This window comes from Ambystoma mexicanum, chromosome 10 (genome assembly GCF_040938575.1).
Source record: "Ambystoma mexicanum isolate Mex_15411 chromosome 10, UKY_AmexF1_1, whole genome shotgun sequence".
NCBI classification, from domain to species: Eukaryota; Metazoa; Chordata; class Amphibia; order Caudata; family Ambystomatidae; genus Ambystoma; species Ambystoma mexicanum.
This window is the reverse complement of record NC_090932.1, coordinates 528205121-528226195: the sequence shown is the minus strand read 5'-3', so window position 1 is coordinate 528226195 and position 21075 is coordinate 528205121. Positions and strand designations below refer to the sequence as shown.

Here is a 21075-nt window from a genome sequence, read left to right as displayed (position 1 = left end):
TAAGGTGATGTGCCCTTGTTGGAGTAGACCTACGATGTAAGATGTGATTGACCTCTGCATTCCAATGTCTGTATTCAACCTACTGTTACCCCTGATACTATGCACGCTCCACACTAGCATAACTCTTGGACCTGTCTTCTTTCTTCCTCACCGGTTGTTAATGCTGCTGATGGTTGTATAATCCCCAGTGACTGTGTGATGAAAGAATTGCACCGATTCGTAACCCCTTTTCTGCTAACTATAAATCATTACAGCTCTTTATAGTGAAATGTATCTCCAGTTGAAGTCCGACCAAACCACCTAAAGCACACAAAGCGATAACTTGGAATTGTATGTTCACTTTCAGAAAGTAACTTAAAAGAAGATTGTGCAGGATACAATTGGAATGTTTTGCATCATCCCACAGGAACCACACATCCATGTTCTTCAATTTGAATATTTGATTTGTCAGATGTGGAGTCTTATTCTTTATGAATTCATGCAGTTTCTTGCCTACTTGAAGTTTCAATGTTCTAACCTGTCTTTTCCCTCTTCCTAAAAGGAGAACACCAACGTTAACAGTTGTGTGCAACTTGAAGAGGATGAGGATGATGATGATGATGATGATGAGATGCCTGTACTTTATCATCAAGTGAACAACTGCGTGGCTGTTGCCTCATCCCAGGATGCTGTTCCAAACCAATTCATGCCAGCGCTTAGTCCTGAGATTAGTCCAAGGGTTGATACTGTGAGCCCTGAAGTGTGCTCTGCTCCCCAAAGGCTATTGGAAGTCTCTCTAGGTAGACCTAGCATTGGACAACTGCCTTTGACAACAGTGCCAATTGATAAAATGTGTAGTTCCACGATGCCGAGTTCACCAGACCCATTTGACACTAAAGAGACTTCAAAAAGAAAATGTGTTGAGACTTCGCAAGAAGTGCACAGGAATATGTGCATTGATGGGAAAAGACGACGGACAGTCAAGATGCCAGGGAATTCAGGGGGCCGATTAGCAGTTCAGCATTTGGTTGAGCTAGAGAAGGACATGTTTGAAAAATGGCAACAGGAGGAGCAAGATAGGCTGTTGGCCCTGCAGATGCAGAAGGAACTGGACAAAGAGATGAGCCAGGTAAACAGAAAAAAGGGCTCCCCAGATGGGTACATGCTACGCCATAGAGTGGCATCTAGTGCAGCTGAGCATGAGGCAGAAACTATCCACAGTGTCAAAAAGCAGCCAAAGAAGCCAATGAGCCAAATTGAAGATGGACCTCTAAAACCACGGTGCGACTCTCCTGATGAAAATAAGAAGCCAAACTCACAGAGCCGTCCTGCTTCCCCTGCCAATGTTAGCCTGTATAGAAAGAATAGAAGCTCCAGTATGTCACCTTTGCTGGATGGAGGGAAAGTTCTGCAGTCCAGCAACAAGCAGCCGACCATCATGGACATGTTCCAAAGATCTGTTTTAAAGTAGCATTTCCACAAATAGTTTGTTTGATTGGGTGTTTGGGTTTTAATTTTTTTCATTTCCTGTGAAATGAAGATACAGAAAAGGATCACAATGAAATGAAAATTTGTTTTACACCATGCAAGTTAACTGAGGGTAAAAACTTCATCTAGTTTTATCGATCTTTGTAAAGATCAGTGCTGCTCATGTGCATCCATTCTGCCAAGAAAGTAGTGGTTGGAGGGTGGGGGGACAGGACAAATAATATCGTATTTTTTGTAAAAATTAAACTCAAATCTGTTGTCCGAAATTCCACTACTCGCTTTGATACAGTATGCAGCTGCTCAATAAAGCAAACATGTTATGGATATCAAGGTTCAACTTTCATGACTGGGATTCCTACAATTATTGTTCATTTTGTTTCCCTCAAACTAAATCCCATGTTTTTTTAAGAATTACTCTTTGAAGTTTTAGTTGCATAGTTGGCTCTCTGTGTTTTCAATTTTGAGACTCATTTATCAGTTTATCGCCTGGCATGTCTGAGAGCTGGGGACTTGTGGACATGTCAAGGTTTGCAGTCGAGTTTAATATGTTAGAGTTTTTCATAACCTATTGGTATAGAGTTCTAGGAATCCAACTTTAGTAGACCTGAAAATGTTTCCACAAAATAACACGAAACACAGTGGTAGGTGACTGAGCAGCACGGCATAGAAGGAGATTAGGAAACTGGTGTAAAGTACAATATACCTACACAATGGTTGTCAAGCAATACATTGTTCACACTGGTGAGTATCAAATCTAGATTTGTATATATTAAACAGCGTAGGTGCATTTCTCCAGCATGGAGTCTTGCATGGATTCACCTGCTCATAAATATTTCCCGCTGTCAGGCTGGGAATCTTTAGTAAAAAGATAACAATTTCGCTTTAGACTGAAAACTGCTTGTTTCCTCTATAACCAATTGTCCTTTTGGTCATACTGCCCCCAGCCAATGTCACTCCTACTAAACTCCACCCCTGTTGGCCATCACATATTCTTTACCTCCTGCATTTACTAGATTCAGGTCTACTCTTCAATTCTTTTTTAAAGGTTCATTTGGCGGCACTGTCGGTTTACACAACAACTCAAATCCGGGTCTACTGGTGGAGAAATCCAGTTGTCAAGGCCTTCACGGAAAGGAATACAGTGATTAAACCCACCGGCTGCTATCCCTCCCACCAGGTTGGGATCTAAATGTTGTACTAAGCAAGTTCAAGGGTCCATCTATTGAGAAAAAATTGCACAAATAATCCATCAACGACCTAACATATGTAAAGTGGCTTTCCTTGTAGCCATCACATACATTTGTAGAATTGGTGACAGCCAAGCTCTAGCAGTACTGGGCCTTTTGTGTCCGTGCATAAAACACGATTTTTGACTAAATACATATCTACATTTCATGTCAACCCATGGAACTACCAATTCAAGACATTCTTTCAAAACACTCAGAACTCAGGGGTGCGGGGGGGGGGGGGCAAGAGCTCTACATACACTGCACGCAGGACAGCCATGTGCTACCTAAACGAGACAAAGCAACTGAGAAAGATGGATCAGTTCTTTGCATCACTGGCAGCGAGGAGGACAGGGGACACAGTCTCAAAGGCCACTATCACCAAATGGCTTGTAAGGTGTATTCAACAGTGTTACATAGTCTCTCAAGCGAAACACTCCCTTTCACACCCAGGGCACATTCTACGTGTATTAACGGGTGCTACATTGACTTTCAGCGTGAATGAGCCACTCTAGGCCATTTCTTATTTCTTAGGCAGCTACATGGAGTTCAGTACATAATTTCATGCAAAATTATGTTGTGTCGAGACACAAACTATTCGTAGGTGGGACAAGCAGTGTTAAAAAAAAAAAGAATTCTGTTCCCTCAGTTCACCCACCACTTTCATCGGTTACTGCTTAGTGCTCTATGCAAAGTAATCTATTCTAAGCAGATCAACCTCAGGAGGCAAACATTACCTTCCAATAATTGTCTTTCTGTTGCTTGTATCTGTTTGGATTTTACTCTTTATTAGTTGATGTTAGGGAGAATCCTCAGAAATGTGCTAATTCACTCCACCTTAGAGACCCCCAGCAACTTTGCTGGATTTTGAGGTCCGATTTTTTTTTTTATTTTTTATTTTTTTTTATACCTGGAGAGTGAGAGACCCTTTTTTCCCACTCTTCTTATGTATTTTAATGTGAATGTTACCTCTGTGTTCCTTTTGGTTGTGCAGTCTGACAAACTCCATAGGCATCATCTTTTATATTGTGTTACAAAGCACCATCAGTGCAGTGACACAGGGAAGTCTTCCAGATTTCCCAAAGGTTTACATACCTTCTCTGGGAAAAACTACTGTTTCTGAGAGCAGTAAAGTGAAATTGACTTTACTTACCATTGTAACTCTCCCGGGCACACACTATCCTACAATAGAGTACTGGTTGGGCTACCTAGTATCCCCTATTTCGAATGGATTGTGTCCTCCCACGTATTCCTCATATTTAGATATGTTGTTTCCCAGCTTTGCTGCTTCGGAAACATTTTTCACCAGAGGGCGCTGTGTTCGAGGCTGCGGAGTCCTAGTCCCTCGAGGGCCGCCGTCGTCATCCGCTGTGTTACTAGCTCGAGCAGTGCCCGTTCCCTTGGTTCTGTTTTTCCGAGAAACTGCTTCGTGTCATGAACAGCGCATCAGGTTTTTTCTCGGTGATGTCCTCGTCATCTTCTCCCACCACACCCAAGACAGGTTTAAAAAAAATGTCAAAAGTGTTGTAGGAAAATGTCAATAACCGACCCCTATCAGCATTACCTCTGGTGTCTCAGTCCAGACCATTGGGTTGAAGAGTGCGGTTCCTGTCGGGCAATGTCCAATAAGGCTCTTGGTGAACGTCGAGGTAAGCTGGCGGTGGGGGAGGGAACTTACAAGTTTTCTAAAAGACCAAAATATTCGGATGAATCTAGTCTAAAATCTCGATATGGGTCGAGATCGAAGAGCCGCTCGAGGAAATCTTCCTCATCTTCGACTAAGAAGTCAAAAAATAGACGTCACAGGTCTTCTTCCTCCTCTGAGAGGACATCCAAGCACGATTCCCCTGAAAAATGGGAGGCCTTTAGGGCTTCGATGCTTTAAATATTCGAGAAAGCGTCCCAGACCCCATCGAAGATGCCGCATGGTGATCATGCCTCTACCCACTCTAAAAGTGACAGAGGGAGATCAAAGACTTAACACGCGAGAGCCGAAAAAGAGTATTGTGTCATCAAGGGAAAGTTCCCCGATGCCTCGTACTAAAACAAAACCTCCGGTGCATAAATCGGTGGTAGCGGGATCGACATCGGCGTTGAAACTCGACTCGACACAGTCGACAACTACTGCTTTGAAACCTCTACTGCTTCGAAACCGCAGACGAAATGGCGTCGACACCTTAAACTGTATCGAAGCCTTCTTCGACAGTATCAAAGCCTCCTTCAAAACCGTCAAAACCAGTGTCTTCTTTATCAACGCTTTTATCGAGGCATTCTTTAATCCCGATAACCAAGTCAACACCATTGCCCATGCCTAAGTCTATACCAACTTCTTTACCTGAAAAAGCTTTACATCCTCAACCCAGATAGGAATATTTCAGATCCATGTCATCCATTTATGAAGAACACTCCTCCTGAAGAGGATGTCACTTCAGATGGAGTTAGGTTTGGAGCCAGAGAGGTCCCTGAAGAGCTAGTGGACCCGAATGCCAAGATAACAGATCTGTATGACTGTCTCCAAAATGCCAGCTACCTAGATACTTCACCTGAAGTGGAATTTGAGAGAGCAGACCCTACAGATCATGCTGACCTAGTTATATAAATCTCATAGGAAGGGTCATTGATTTTATGGGTTGGAAGGCAGCTTCCCCAAAGTTCGACCAGGATGACATGACGGACATCTTGAGTGAAGGTCCTCTAAAAGATCCTGTTCTTCCATTCCATAAAGCACTTCAGAAGAGGGTGATGGTAAATTGGAATACTACTGATTCTATTTCAGCAGTAAACAAGAAATTTGTACCAAAATACAGGCCATCTTTATCAGATCTGGAATATCTATCTACACATCCCTCCCCATAAAGTCTAGTGGTTCAAGCTGCAACCTCCACTAGGCAATCGGCTTACCCCTCAATACCACCAGACAGGGATGATAAAGTTGATGCTTGGGCCCGGAACGTTTTTTCTTTGGGCAGCATGGTCCTTAAATCTACTAATGTAGCTGGTAATTTAGCAAGATTTACATATACCTTGTGGGACTGCATGCATCAGCAGCTGAACACTTCCCGGAAGGTGAGGAACGGGATGGTTTCCTGGCTACAGTAAAAGATGGTAAAGAGGCTATGGAGGAATGCCTTCAGTCAGAACTCAACACTGCTGATAATGTAAGCAGGTCCATGGCATCTAGCATGGTCCTTTGCAGGTTTGCATGGCTAAGGAAATGTGGCGTTGCACCTGATGTGCAGTCTAGATTGCTTAATATGCCATTTGACGGCTTGAGGTTGTTTGGAAGCAAGACGGACGAGAGCTTGGAGAAGCTGCAGACCTCAAAAGCGGCAGCAAAATCACTTAGCGCCGCTATAAGACAGCCTCAACAACACTCTTACTGGAAGAGTCCACCCCTTTCGTTTCTACTCCTCTTTTGGACAAGGGAGGGGGCAGGCCAGTCCAAGAGACCAATAGAAAAACCCCTTTCGTGGTGGAAAAGGGAGAGGTGCTAGATCAGCCCCAGGAGCGGCTACTACCTCCTCAGCCACTGCTGCAGCCGCTTCAAAGCCACTTTGATGTCTTCAACCACAAGACCACGGTGGGAGGCAGAATCACTTGGTATCTGGACGAATGGCAGGGCATTAAGTCAGATGCCTGGGCACTAGAGATAGTGACCCATGGTTACTGCCTTCCTTTTCATCAAAGACCTAAAGATCATCCACCAGGAGCCAACGCTATAACAATTCCAGACCCGCTCCTTGTGCAGGAGATTTTGACCCTGCTAGAAAAAGGTGCAATAGACCATGTACCTGTAGCGGGAAGGAACAAGGGTTGGTACTCCCCTTGCTTTCTCATCCCCAAAAAGGACGGAGGATTGAGACCCATCTTGGACTTAAGAAATTTGAACAAATTCCTCAGGAAGGACAAGTTCAAGATGGTGACCCTTTCTCAGATCCTTCACGCTCTTCAACTTCAGGACTGGCTGGTTTCATTGGACCTTCAGGATGCTTGCTTTCATGTGCCAATCCATCTCAAGCACAGAAAGAACCTGAGGTTCGCATTTGGTGGTTCTCATTATCAGTTCCGGGTTCTACCATTTGGGCTGACCTCCGCCCGAGAGTTTTCACCAAACTGATTGCAGTGGTGGCAGCGAGTATCAGGAGAAGGGGGATTCACGTATACTCTTATCTGGACGATTGGCTAATCAGGGCAAGTTCACCCGAACGAGCCCAGGAACATCTGGCCTTGACCTGCCCCTTCTTACACAGACTGGGCTTCTCCCTCAATTGCAAGAAGTCACAAATGATTCCAAGCCAAAGACTCCAATTCATCGGAACAGTTCTGGATACTAACTCGGGGAAAGCCTTGCCTCCCGAGGAGAGAGCTCACCACATTCTGCAGATGGTAACAAAGTTTCAAAATGTCCAACATCTACCGGCATTGGACTTTATAAGTTGCTAGGCCTCATGGCAGCCTGCATTTTACTGGTACCAGAGGCCAGATTGAGGATGAGATCCCTTCAATGGGCCCTCAGGACTCGATGGTCCCAATTTTCGGGGGAGATGTCAGATCTTCTGCAAGTCCCAACCAAAGTTGCTCAAGATCTCCTATGGTGGGCTTGCAAGGAGAATATCCTCAAGGGGGAACCTTTTTGGCAACCATGGTCGGAGATGACGGTAGTGACAGACCCCTCACTCACAGGGTGGGATGCTGACACCAACCATCTGACAATCAGCGGTTGTTGGTCTCCATCGGAGTCCAAACTACACATCAACCTTTTGGAGCTGAGGGCAATCAGACTAGCGCTGAAGGCTTTTCTGCCCTCTGTACAGGGAAAGAATGTCCTGATAATTACGGACAACACAGTGGCCATGTACTACCTCAACAAAAGAGAAGGCATAGGATCACTCCCATTGTGCAGAGAGGCAATGCAGCTCTGGTTCTGGGCAATGCAAGAAGGAATCTCTCTATCGGCAGTTCACTTAGCCGGAGAGCTGAACACAGCGGCGGACGCTCTGAGCAGGCAGAGCACAGTCTCCCACGAATGGGAGCTTGCTCAGGAAGTCCTTCAAGAGATCTTCGCCCTTTGGGGAACCCCTCAAGTGGATCTGTTTGCGACCGGTGCCAACCGGAAGTGCGAGCTGTACTGCTCAAGGGAATTTCCTCCAAGAGGGGATGCGTTTGTGGTGGACTGGGTATTTCCGCTCCTACTGGTTTCCTCCAGTCTGCGTGGTTCCTCAGGTAATCGGGAGGTTGAGAAAGTTCAGGAAAACCGTGATCCTCATTGCCTCAGATTGGGACAGGAGGGTGTGGTACCCGGACCTTCTGGACATGTCCATCTGCCCTCCAATACGTCTTCCACAAAGAGAGGATCCTCTCTCGCAAGAGGAAGGTTGGGTTCTCCATCCAGAGGTCAAGACACTCAGTCTTCACGCATGGTTTCTGTGAGGCTGAGATATAAGGATTGGGACCTCCAGGATGGCGTAATGGAGATTTTGCTTTCGGCCAGAAGGCCAGCAACAAAATCCCTGTAACGGTGTCTTTGGAATAAGTTCAGTAACTGGTGCTGGGATAATAATGTGGATCCATTTCTTTGTAATACTCCAACAGTACTTTCTTTCCTCTTACACTTGGCCAATTTGGGGCTCCAAATTGGCACTATAAAAGGATATCTGGCAGTGCTATCTATCTTTAATCATTCCTCGGAAGAGGTGTCCTATTTTAAAATGCCCTTAGTAATGCAATTCTTAAAAGGACTAACAAATGTGTACCCCCGACACCTTTTCAGGTGCCCATCTGGGATTTGAATTTAGTCTTAAAATTTCTCATGTGTGCCCCTTTCGAACCTTTACATTCTTGCCCATTAAGACTTCTCACTCTTAAAACAATTTTGTTGGTGGCTAGAACATCAGCCTGCAGGGTAAGTGAGTTTCAGGCACTTTCTTGTAAGCCTCCTCACACCATTTTCCATAGAGACAAAGTTATTCTAAAAGTCAAACCATCTTTCTTGCCTAAAATAATTTCTGATTTCAATCTGTCACAGAAAATTACCTTACCTTCTTTTTATCCTCCTCCTCGCGCTAGTAAGGAAGAAGAAAGGTTGCATAGACTGGACCCAAAAAGGCTCTCAGTTTCTACATGTCCAGGTCGGCATATCTTCGACAATATGACCAAATATTTGTTGGGTATAATGGACACAAATTGGGCCTTGGAGTGTCTAAACAAACTCTATCCAGATGGATAATTCTAGCAATCTCTGCATGCTATAATTTGGCTGGAAAAGAGCCTCCAGATTGATTAAGGGCTCATTCAACCAGGGTCATGGTAACTTCCACGGCTCTTCAGAGGGGTGTCCCGGTGCAGGATATTTGTGCAGCGACCACCTGGTCGTCAAGGCACACCTTTTGTGAAGCATTACTGCTTGGACTGTACTTCATATCAAGGAGGACTATTTGCAGAAGCTGTCCTTCATTTAGTCCATAATTGAAATTTCTGGTACTGCATCCTCAAGCCTATACGAGGAATACGTGGGAGGACACAATTGATTCGAAGATCAAGTTACTTACCAACTTTAACTTTCTTTCGATTGGATGTTCCTCCCACGTATTCCTCATCGACCCTTCCAACCTACCCCTCTGTACAGTTTACACCAGTTGTACTCTAACTTCCTTAAGAGCCTGAGGACTTAAAGCCTGATCAGCTGATGCGACCGTGAACACCGTAAAAAGAGAGCTGAGGTAACGGGCGCTGCTCGAGCCCTTTATACAGCTGATGACGTTGACGCTCGACGGCGGCCCTCGCGGGACGACTCTGCGGCCTCGAACACAGCGCCCTATGGTTAACATTTTTTCAAAAGCAACAAAGCTGGGAGACAACTTATCTAAAGTTGAGGAATACGTGGGAGGAACATCCAATCGAAAGAACGTTACATTTGGCAAGTAATTTGTTCGTCTAGCTGCTCATGCAACAGTTTTTATGTTGCCCTTTTCTCACTGAATGGCTGGTGGCAGTGGTTTAGTTTTAACTACCATGGTGTGCATTTAACGCGGGCTGCGTTCACAGCTGTTGTAAAGCAACCACAGGCGTCATCTTTGTCAAAATGGCTCCTGGTCTTTTTTTCGCCATTTCTTTGTGAAAAGGTCCTTCTTGAGATATACTCTGTGCACCTAAACCAGATTTGGTCTCTTTGTTCATTTTTTGCCTTGGCGGGATTCATGAGTGAAACCCCCCTCTGGCTCCAGAGTATCTGGGGTAGGCAGGAAGTGAGGGAGGTGCCCAAAACTCCCAGTGCTTGGTTTCCTAGGAGACCCAAATGCACTATGAAGTGATTGGCCGACTGACTGTCCGGCAAGGACCGCCACCCTACTTGGGTAACTGACAGCTAGGCTGGAATGAATGGGAGAGAACTGAATGAAAGGTGAGTCCTTTGGCTTGGAAGGCAGAGTCGACCACTGGACGAAGGAACCAAAGAAGAGCTTGAAAAGGACACCTGCTGCAACTCCTGGACCGTTGGTTTGCCCGGTGAAGCCCTGCTGCAGTGCCGAAACGCCAAGTTCGCATCGAAGGAGAATCCTCTGCAAGGACGAGTTCTCCCTTTGAGTTGGCTGGACCAATCCACTCCAAAGTAAGCCACATGGACATCCATCTCAGAGCTGGTTGAATTTCCAGAGTTGCTGCTGGACGCCGTATAGGCAGGAAGAGGAACACGCATTTTCTTGTCACAATTCCTAACATCGAGAAGACTCAAGTTCCCATTAGATGTTGGGTCGGGGGAACAAATAAAAGGTGATCCACGAACATCCGGTGATGAGAAAATCAGAGACCCATACCTGTCACGGCTGCTTTGGAGCCAAATTTTTTGATCTCACGTCCATGCAAGATATTACGCTAAACTTGTTGGTGTATATGAAAGAGGTTTCCTATTTGATTAAAAGAAATTGTCTGTCCTGAAGAAGGCCGTTGAAAATACTATGGTTGGAGAGACACTAGAGATAGTGCCTCACTCTCCAGAGGGGCCGAAACATGTCGACACTTGACAAAAGACTTACCAACTTTTTGAAGTCTTGTATCTAAACACTGCTTTATTGATATTAGTCAGTTTTCATTAATTCAACTAACCCCATTAGTTGATTCTGTTTTTAGGATTAGATGAAGTCGATCATGCAGCATTGATTTGTGACCTATATCTGTATGTTCTGCTTTCTCTCTTTTTAATTTTTTTAAATTTGTCTTAAATTAATAGGGACTCATTTATGACTGATGATTTTTTGTGTTCATTTTTGAGGGTGTGTAACTGATATCGTTCTGTGTATTGTCTCAATAGTATATTTCCCATATGTACACTTGCGTGCATATACAGTTTTACTTAACTTGCTGTATTCTTAAACCACTTACTTACCTGTAACTCCTGTTCTCCAGCATGGTTCTTGCATGGATTCACATGCTCATGAATATTCCCAGTCGTCAGGCTGGGAATCTTCGGTCAAAAGAAAGCAGCTTCGCTTTAGACTGAAAACTGCCTGTCTCCTCTGTAACCAATCAAACCTCTATAATGTCCTTTGTTATTTATTTAATAATGTGAGACAGTTTAAATATAAACTTTACACATATATACAATAAAATGAGAGAGAAGGATAAAAGAAAATATTAAACAAGCAATAAAAAAATACAATTAGGAAGAAATTTAAAAAACAAAATCAAAAAGAATCAGACTAGGTTGGGAAGGTAAAGACCTCTCTTAAAAGCTTGCAGTTCTTAATATGTGATTTCCAAAAAGTAGTAGATTATCCAACAGGAAAAAACAGAACAAAAGAAAAGCATTAGGAGACCTTGATAATCCTATACGATCACATACATGCAATTCAATGTGTTTATTCCCTCTGGGATCTGAGTCCTTCCCTTCCCCAAATCAAAATGTCCGCAGATAAATTGTTTTCATAGGTGCAGTATCATGCCCAAAAGCCCTAAAGGATGATAATGAACTCTTCATAATGTCCTTTGGGTCATACTGCCCCCAGCCAACGACACTGGGCCTCCTAAGCTCCACCTCTGGTGGCCATCTTCATATTTGGTAGAGCACATAAAGTTGCAGTACCAATTAAGAAGAGCCATCGAGGTGAAGGAGGGAGAGTTCACATTTGAATCCATGCAAGACCCATGCTGGAGAAAGGGAGTTACAGGGAAGTAACTTGTTCATTCTCCTGCATGGGATTGTGCATGGATTCATATGCGCATGAATACGATTACACAGCAGTACATATACTGAAGCACGAGTGGTGGCAAGGCTTAGCGGAAGCAATCAACTTACCCCTGGAAAAGACTCGCCTCAAGCAAACAAGTTGCATAAAACTGCTTCGCAGACACTTGTCTCCTCCCTGAAATCCCTGTTGACGCAGTAGAACCTCACAACGGTGTGGGTGGACCTCCGTGTAGCAGCCCTGCAGATTACGAGCAGGGGAATACCAGAGAAACGCGATTATTGCTGCAATGGCTATGCTGGAATGGGCTCTCGGCCGGCCTGGAAGAGGTCTGTGAGCCAGACAATGACAGTGCATGATAGTCGGAGAGCCACCTAGATATGGAATCCCTAGACGGGGCCTTCACGTGTCTCACAGGTCCAAAATTGACAAACAATTGAGATCTTTCGAGAATACTTTGTGCGTGCCACATAAAATGTCAAGGAACGAGCAACGTCCAGCGAATGCAAAGCCCTTTCAGCAGGCGTGTATGGTTTTGGAAAGAAAACTAGCAAAACCAAAGGCTCATTGAGTTGGAACTCCAAAGGACCTTCGGCATAAACATGGGATGGGTCCACAGCACCACCTTTTGTACTGTGGAAGGTCAAGTACAGCTTCTTGCAGGAGAGGGCATGGATCTCCCTGACTCGCTTGGCCGAGGTGATGGCCACCAGAAAAGCAGTCTTCAACGATAGAAACATTAGAGGGGCCCGAGGCCCTCCATGAGTTTAGTCAGAACCACATTGAGCTCTCAAGCCAGGGCAGCAGCCTTCACCAGCGGCAAAGTCCTCAAAAGGCCTTTGAGGAACTCCTTGGCGAGCCTGTGTGACCACATGGAGCGCTTGCCAAGTGCCTGGGTGTACCGGGATATGGCAGCTAGATGAACCTTGATGGAGGCGTGAGCCAGGCCAGCAGAAGCAGGAATTGGAGGAGCTGCTTAGACCTCTGCAGAGGTGTAATCTTCTGACTCCACCACACTGAAGCGCTTCCATTTGTGGCTGTAACAAGACAACATAGAGGAATCTCAAACTCTAGGGCGCTCCAGGAGCCAGGCCGTGCGGCACAGCGACGCTGGGTTGTGGTGTAGTGTTCAGTTTTCTCAGGAGAGAAGGTCCGTATGGGGAGGTAGCCGGATGGACTGAGTCACGGAGTGGGTCCGGGTACCAGATCTGCTGTGGCCAAGACAGAGCGATGATCATCCTGCAATGGCAACGCCTATGTGTTCAACAAAAACACAACATTCGACAACGGGCACAAAAATGTAAATTAGAAACCCACGTGTGTGAGGTTAGTAACCAAGAAAATGCAGTGGGCATGCAAAGATAATTTTATCCATAATCCTTGCTACATTGAAAAAACCACTGCAACGTACGGCAACGCATATGCAAGCATCGTTCTTGCATCAAAAAAAAGGTACAGAACAAACTGCTAGTGGACCCTTTTGTCAACAAGCAACATATTTACACAGATCTTTTTTTGGTTGTGATTCAGGTAGTTATCCCATACCCAAGGAGAGCTTATCGCGAAAAAAAGCATATCCAGATAAAACAAAAATGGATATGAAACTCAACACTGTGAAGAGGTTTAAACGTGAGTTTTAACTGGCCAGTATTAGTATTCTAATTAGAGTACTCCAGTGTTTGACATTGCATCTGAATATTCAATCTGTCGTGCAAATAATCTCCTTTTTGACACAGTGCATATGTGTAGATGGAATAAATGTTCACTCTAATTATTTTTGGTTGTGTGCGCCAAAGAAAAGTTACTCAACTGAGTGATGCTGTGGCGGTCGGTGCTGGCGTGCCCGCCACAGTAAGTGTTTAGTGATCCACTGTACAAGCAAAGAATGCGAATTTGCAGCACAACAGGCATTTGGGTGCTCTATTCTCCTCCAAAGACTTTAACTCATCTGAAATTGTGTCTTTTTAAATCTCAAAACATTAGCAACATATTTTGTTTTGTGGTGGATTGGTACAAAAAGGGATTCTGGTTCTTCTGGTGTGTAAAGACTGGAGGGCGTATATGTACTCCTGCCCTCTATATGGCAGAGTAGAAGCACAGAGCACCCCAGCCAATATTCTCTATATGATGGAATGGACGAGCAACCAAGGCTTAAGCTCTCAGGAGGTGATGCAGGCTGGTTCTCAAGTACAGTATAGTCCCCAAGCCCCCCACAAAGGAATGTCCACACACTGTTATGTGCTAACAGTTCTTTATATATAAATAAGGTTAAATAAATATACACAATTAATAATCACACTTTATTACTTGGTAAATCTAATATGGCAAATATATACAATGTATATGTGGTACAACACTTAACTATTGACTCCTTTAAAATGCACCAACTGCTGGCAGTTCTAATGGCATACAAATCAAACAGTAATCAGTATCAGCATAGGAAGGAAGACAAGTTAGGTTAAACAATGGCAGAATGTCACTTTAGCTACTAAGACACAGTTCTGTGTGAGGATCCCCCCACCTGGGCAACCTATAAATAAAGGTGATCAACAAACCCAGTCCATATATGTTAAAAATAGTCTTGTTTCCTGCTAAAATGTTCTACTACTCCAATGCACCTGAGTTTAGCAGAGTTTCTTCGGCAGATCCCTCAAGGATGGACTCCCTTTAAAGCAGGAGCCACAGGGTGTCGATATCCTCAAAGAAATGTGAACACTGTTGTCAAGATAGCAGCTTTGACCTTTATAGTGCTGGTTGAAGATCGGTCGTGGATGTCCTGTGAAGACAAGTCGTGCTGTGCACCTTGAGGACAAGCGTTTGTTGCCACAAAGATATATGTTATTTATAATGCGCTTAATACCCAGAGGTTTCTAAGCGCGGACCCGGGGATCGAACCTGTGGTGCTCCATGTCGTCTTGCTTCTAAGGCGTGCACGTTGCCCTTGAGCTATCCTCCCGAGACGATGACTCGAAGAAGAATGTAGGCCCGGCGTCTGGTGTCGGCGTGGCTTTCGGATCTTTGTTGGGCTTTATGGACTTTGTGTGGCGGGAAACCCACCAGCAGATTCTCCTCAGTTCGTCGACTACTTCGGCGTGACAAAACGGTACACGGGGGAATGGCAAGAGAGTCCTTGGTTTAAATCTTCTTAGGCAATGGAGCGTTGCTGCTCCGGTTGACTAGGTTACAGCAGTCTTCTGAACCTCGGTCGATGGTGATGGTTGTCGACGGCCTCAACGTCCCGATGCTTCCTTCAATGTTTCTCGGCGGACCCCGTCTCCGGTTGATAGCTGTTTGGGACTGACTTCAAGGGTGTCTTGATGATCCGCTTCTGCACAATGTTCCCTCGTAGCTCGGGGAGAGGTCTCCTCAAGAGGTCCTCTCTTGAATCAGTCCTCGACGGACACAGCATCTTTCGGATTCCGTCAACGGTGAGCAGCAGCAAACCTTCTTCAGCTGGGCTTCAAAGATGAGCAGCTTCAAGTTTCCACTTCTGCTTCTGAACGATTCAGGTAAGTGAGAGGTCCCCAGATATACTGTTCTCTCATTCACACTGCTGAGCCAAGCTCAGGCAGCCAATCATTCAGAAGGGCATTCATGCAGGCAGGCAGCCATCAGGCTCACAGTGCATTCAGACCATTCACATCCACCCAGACACCCATAACAAGGAATGTAGTTTGGGGCAAGCGCCCAGCCTTTCAGCACACCACACTGCATTCAAGTCAGTTTCAGGCAGGGCTGTCTCATTCTTTGTGTCACACATAGATACAAGACATCCATAACTTAAAATGCATATTGGTCACACACTCCATTCACCCAGGTCCCACACCAAGGGGGTACCGACAACATAGTCACTGAGAGGGCTCCAGCAAGTCTGACCTGGACTTCCCTACAAAACCATATATGATTCTTCCACCCAACAGCCAGTCGGGAAGGACAGAGTTCAGGCTTCCCAGGACTTTGGGAAATAAGGTAACCGGTTATAGAAACCAAGAGGACACGGGGGCCATCATGGGTCTCCTATCAGGAATCCACTGATTCCTATGGCAGGGCCTGGGTATCCCAAAATGGAGGATACTCGGAGCACGTGTCAAATTCAGCATGGAGCTGCCACCAGCCCATACCCTGATCTGTGGGCCACACACAGGTGCCCAGAACCATACACTAGGGGTACAGGGTTGCCATAAGGATAACCTAAGGGTCTCTGTTCACCACAACCAAAAAGAGGAAGAACTGCACTTCCAGGAGTCACACATGGACTCCTGTGCAGAAAACAACACAGAACACATAAGGGAGTACAGGACAAGGATATGGAGGCCCTGCCCCTCCAATGCATTTCCAGCATCACATGGTGGAACACAGATTCTGCCTCACAAATTAATTAATATTAGCAGTAGCGCCTGCATTTTAGTTCACTAAACATATGGAATATAAAGGAAATGCTTTTTATTGGTTGAACGAAATAAGCAATACATGAACATGATTAATGATGAAGATGACTAAAGGAAGGGGGTGTGGATGGATGGTTAAATTAATGGTATTGCCCGAATTGTTTGATCACAATTGTTCGAATGAAAAATTGAGCAAATTTAAAAGGTCCGAAATGACCTTTTCGCAATTGACCAAATATAAGGGGTTTTGTGTTACTTGCAGGGGTTCCCCCCCCCAATATATGTTACAATTGACCTTCACAATTCGGTCAATTGTGAAAAGGTCAATTGTCATTCGAGCAATTGTGACTCGAACAATTTGTATACAACCAAATAAATACCAGTACCACTAAATCATGTAATGTCGGATTGTACCAGACTTCAAACCGACGGTCTCAAAGTCTGCCAAGAAAAGGGTGAAAACAGCATTATAAGGGGACACTTAGTCACTTGTACAGCCAAAGCAGAGGTCCAGCAAGAGGCAACTCACTAACAAGAAAGGGCTTAGTATATTATTTTTACTGTTTTATTCAACATGAACAATTAATATAATTAAAAAACAGACCTATTTCTCATTAGATAGGAAAGCAACAGGACAGGGAGCACCGCCAGTTTTGCCATATATTTGTTACTTGAAGCTGATGTTAATATTGCCTACCAAGAACAAATAGAAATCTACACATTTTTATTTCAATGAAGGGATGTGTGAATGCCATAGATATTATTGCCGTTGGTTAAAGTTGAAGTACCAGCATCAACGGGTTTACATTGAAAGCTTGTTTCTAATAAGCTTTTGTTTTTAAAGGGCAATTTTCCTTCTGATGAGCAAAGCATAAATAAGCTAGAAAAGTCAGGCGAAAGTGTCAGCATTGATGAGAAGTTGTTAACGGTGGTATTTATCACACTTCAGTGGTGCTGGTATCACTCGCCACGACCTTGTCCGTGGCGCTACTAAAACTTCAGTCATTGGAGCTCTAAGACTCGCCCTGATGCACATGCTTCTCTGCCTGCATTTGCTGCTCTTCCAGTGCTAATACACATGAAGATTTACTTCATTATGTAATAGATACACCTTTGTTCGCATGAGCATGTCAAGTTGACTTTCTTCCAGTCGATTTCTTGATTTGGTCTTCATGCTTTTCATGAGACTGAACCCTCGCTCACACTCTGCACTTGAGGCTTGAAATGTGGCGCATATGTCCATGAGCTGTGCCACTACATTGTACTTTGTGGCATGTTGAAGTGTGAAATTCACCATATCTTGAAAACATTTTAAAGAATAGTCACTGCTACCAGGTACTTCAAGGCATTATATTGCGTAACAATGAAAAAGTCTTTTTCATAGTGTTCTCACTTGTTACACATAACTTCCTTGTACAGTCCTCCCTTGTGCCTGGGAGTGAAATACGGAAAATACGCTGCTTCACTCTGGTTCACATTAAACATTTCCTTATTTTATCAAGTGTTCCGTGCATCCAAACAAATCACGGTTAAGATAGTTAATTTAACCGTTAACTATTAATTCAAGAAACGTTTACAACGGTTATGAATAAATTTGAATTATTTGCACTTAGCTTTCTTCATCTGTAGCTGCTTCTTGAATTGGCTATTGCTTCTCTGTGCTTTCCTTTGTCCTCACACTGGCACTTCTTCTGGTTTAATATATGTATTCTTAGCAATTTAATTACTTATACTACTGAACTATGAAAACTGCGACCTGTTCCTTCGAAAACTAGAATGAAAGGCAGTTTAGAAATCTTGAAAGAATTCCAAACTACCTCCCCTCCAGCTCCAGCCAATTAATGCTCCTGAACAGTGCCTCCATTTTGCCCTGGGTAAACAAAGGCTTCCTGACAGAAACATTAAGGGAGAACTTCACATACCCAATTAAACGGCCAGAAGCATGACTCATTCCCAACCACCACCTTAAGTCTACAACTGAACACCACTCATACACCTTCAGTTCAAGTGTTTAAATCGTGTACTGTAATATGGGAACCTGACAGTGTAAAGTGGAACCCTGACAGGGCTGCCGCCACCATAATAATACTACTGCTGCCAGGCCAGCTCCTCCTCCCATGTCGTGCCATTTCCTACAAGCAGCACTGTAATTATATTGCACACTGTGCAGGGAGGCCAACGCCGTCAATAGGACGCTCCCAGAGACCCAAGCCAACCAGCCCAGCCCTAAACACGTTTCACTGCATGCAATGCATACCTGGTAGAGAGTGGGTCACTCTCGCGCTGCTGCTAGGTGTAAAGGGCCTGCCTGTGCCGAGTCCAACCAGTGGGCCTGAAAATAATCTTGGGCCGGCCCCAAAGCACTAGCAATCACACAGCCACATCAAAAGCTCCAACCAAGTTCAACTCCTTACGCACGAGGTTGGACCGTCCAAGTGGGAGCCACTGTGTGCGACTGGCTGTAACGACACACAGCACGTGCAGCCAAGCAATGATACAGCCAATCATATTTCAAAGCATATTGAAAGAATGGTGTGCACTGTGCAGCAGAGGTCTGTGTCCATGATGTGATTGGATGAAGTTTCACCAGTCGATAAATCATACTGATGAATGATGATGAAGGCAGGGCAGGGCAGGGCAGGAAAATTAATGTGCGCGGTAAACAAAAGGATATGCGCGGCACCACAATCAGAGGTGTGCGGCTGCACAGCCACGCACCTTACAGGGAACATTGGATGTAATACACACTTTAAAATGCACTGTGCAGTGCGAATACCATAATCATTGGCATCATTATTTTTGTCAATGAAATGCTTGTAATAATTTAGCATGTTATGTATGATTTGTATACCTGCCTTAAAGGGTTTTTGCTAAAGTTTAAATTAGTTTAACTTCGAAGACGTATACATTCAGTGCTTTGTGCTATACTCTAAGATGGTGCCCACCGTGGCAGGTTTAAACAACTGGTACCATTTTGGGACCCGTTCTTTGCTTTGTCAGGCAAGACGCTGTGACGTCAGTGCCGTTTGAAGAATTCACAAAGTCTGCTCTCCATTAAATAATGGTGGTCGCGACATTCACAATAGATGTAGGCTGCGGAATGACACACTCGATCGCCCATGGACAATTGGGTACGTGGGGGGCCGTCTCCTTCCACCCAGCTTTGTTACACACGGTATGCTGGTTATTGGAGCATTGCTATCTCTCAGTATCGTTGAATATATTAAGAATCTCAGTTGGGTTTTCTTGTTGGCATTTGCCAACCATATTGAAAGAAGCGCTCAGACCTGATGGCACATGGCATTTAAGAGACTTGGTGTGGATCATCATGCATTTATGGTTTCTAATAGCGCCTTTCAAGGGACCATATCACAGGTGGGTCAGAAGAGCTAAAGGAAGGTATACATATGCTTCAAAAACAAACCCTTAAACAAAGCCTGTGGAAGGCAAGCCAAAGCTCCAGGACCCACCTCTGAGGATAAAATGAATAGCGCCTTTCAAAATGAATAGGGCCATATCACAAGTGGGTTAGAAGAGCTAAAGGAAGGTCTAAACATGCCTCAAAGCGTCGGAAGGCGCACAACAATGGATGAAAGGCATATACCTCTCCAGTTTGCATGGAAAGAACAGGAAGAATGAAAAAGAACCGCAAAAATGTATAGCGCCTATCACAAGTGGGTCATAAGATCTAAAGGAATGTCTACATATGCCCCAAAGCAAGAAAAAGTTGGAGGACATCTCGTTGAAAGATGAATGCCGTTGGCAAAGCAATGGAGTCATCGCATGAAAGAAGATTAAGCTATGAATTTTGTCATTTTTACACAGTGCATCTTAATGCGTGTGCGCACATGTGCATTTGAAATAGTAATCGCTGGATGTCTTTCTATTATTGGTCCAGAGTTGGTCACAATTATGAAGGATTGCCTCCATTTAAAGAAACCATTGATGAATAGGATCTGAGTAAAAATATTCATCAGTCTTTCTAGATATATTAAAGGTGCCACGAATGGGGTGATAATAGTGAACCTTTGTATTATTTATAGATTCTGTGCACTAAGTATTGAAAAATCATGAAATAGTAGCATGTGCAATATTCGGGTATGTAAACGATACCCAGGTCCATCCAACATTGCTAGCACATACTAAGGTTAGTCCCGATGGGGTTGATCTTTGTTCACTCAAGTATTTTTGTACATTACATCTTTAGCTAAACAAGGCGTTTGTGTTTTTAGGTAAATGGTGTGTTTTCAGGCAGCCTATTGAAAGGTCTTAAACACGTGTGCAATCAACTACAACTTCCGTCCTGATGAAGGCCATATGATGATACCATGGGGACATTAAGGATGGATGTACTCTGGGCATTTCTTTGACTGACGCATCCATTGTGAACATGTTTTTACAAAAAAATTGAATGTTCTCTCTATTTTCTAATCATCCTTTGGTGGCTGAGATACGCTAAGAGTAAAGAATGTTTGTCATAAGCCTTTGAATAACAGTTTAGTGACAAAAATAACATAATTTTGTACCCTACTTATGCATGGGGAGGATATACTAGGCTAGGTCTTCTATAGAATATATTTGATCCTCTGGGGTGTTCTGATTCATAGTCTTACTGTTGATGTATCAAGTATTAAGGATAATGATGTTATGTGCATGCACATTGCACTTTTTGGTTACAACCCTCACACAGGTGGATTTCTAATGTACATTTTTGTCTGTTCTCTAATGTGCTTTTGTACTTACTGAATCATTGAATAAAGTGTTTTTGTGAAAAGCCTTTCAACCATTTATAATGGACCTTTATGGCTGTATATT

The 21075-nt window shown here is 44.1% G+C and overlaps 1 protein-coding gene across 2 annotated transcripts in view; it reads left to right on the top strand.

Annotated features, from left to right (window-relative positions):
- Positions 1 to 1793, top strand: part of RNF168 (ring finger protein 168) — a 246835-nt gene extending 245042 nt beyond the window's left edge. For both annotated transcript variants that reach the window (XM_069618095.1, XM_069618094.1), the window contains exon 7: positions 542 to 1793. In XM_069618095.1, the coding sequence (XP_069474196.1) occupies positions 542 to 1450 (909 nt within the window). In that variant the 3' untranslated portion in view covers positions 1451 to 1793. The remainder of the gene's footprint in view (positions 1 to 541) is intronic.
- The last annotated feature ends 19282 nt before the right edge of the window (positions 1794 to 21075 follow it).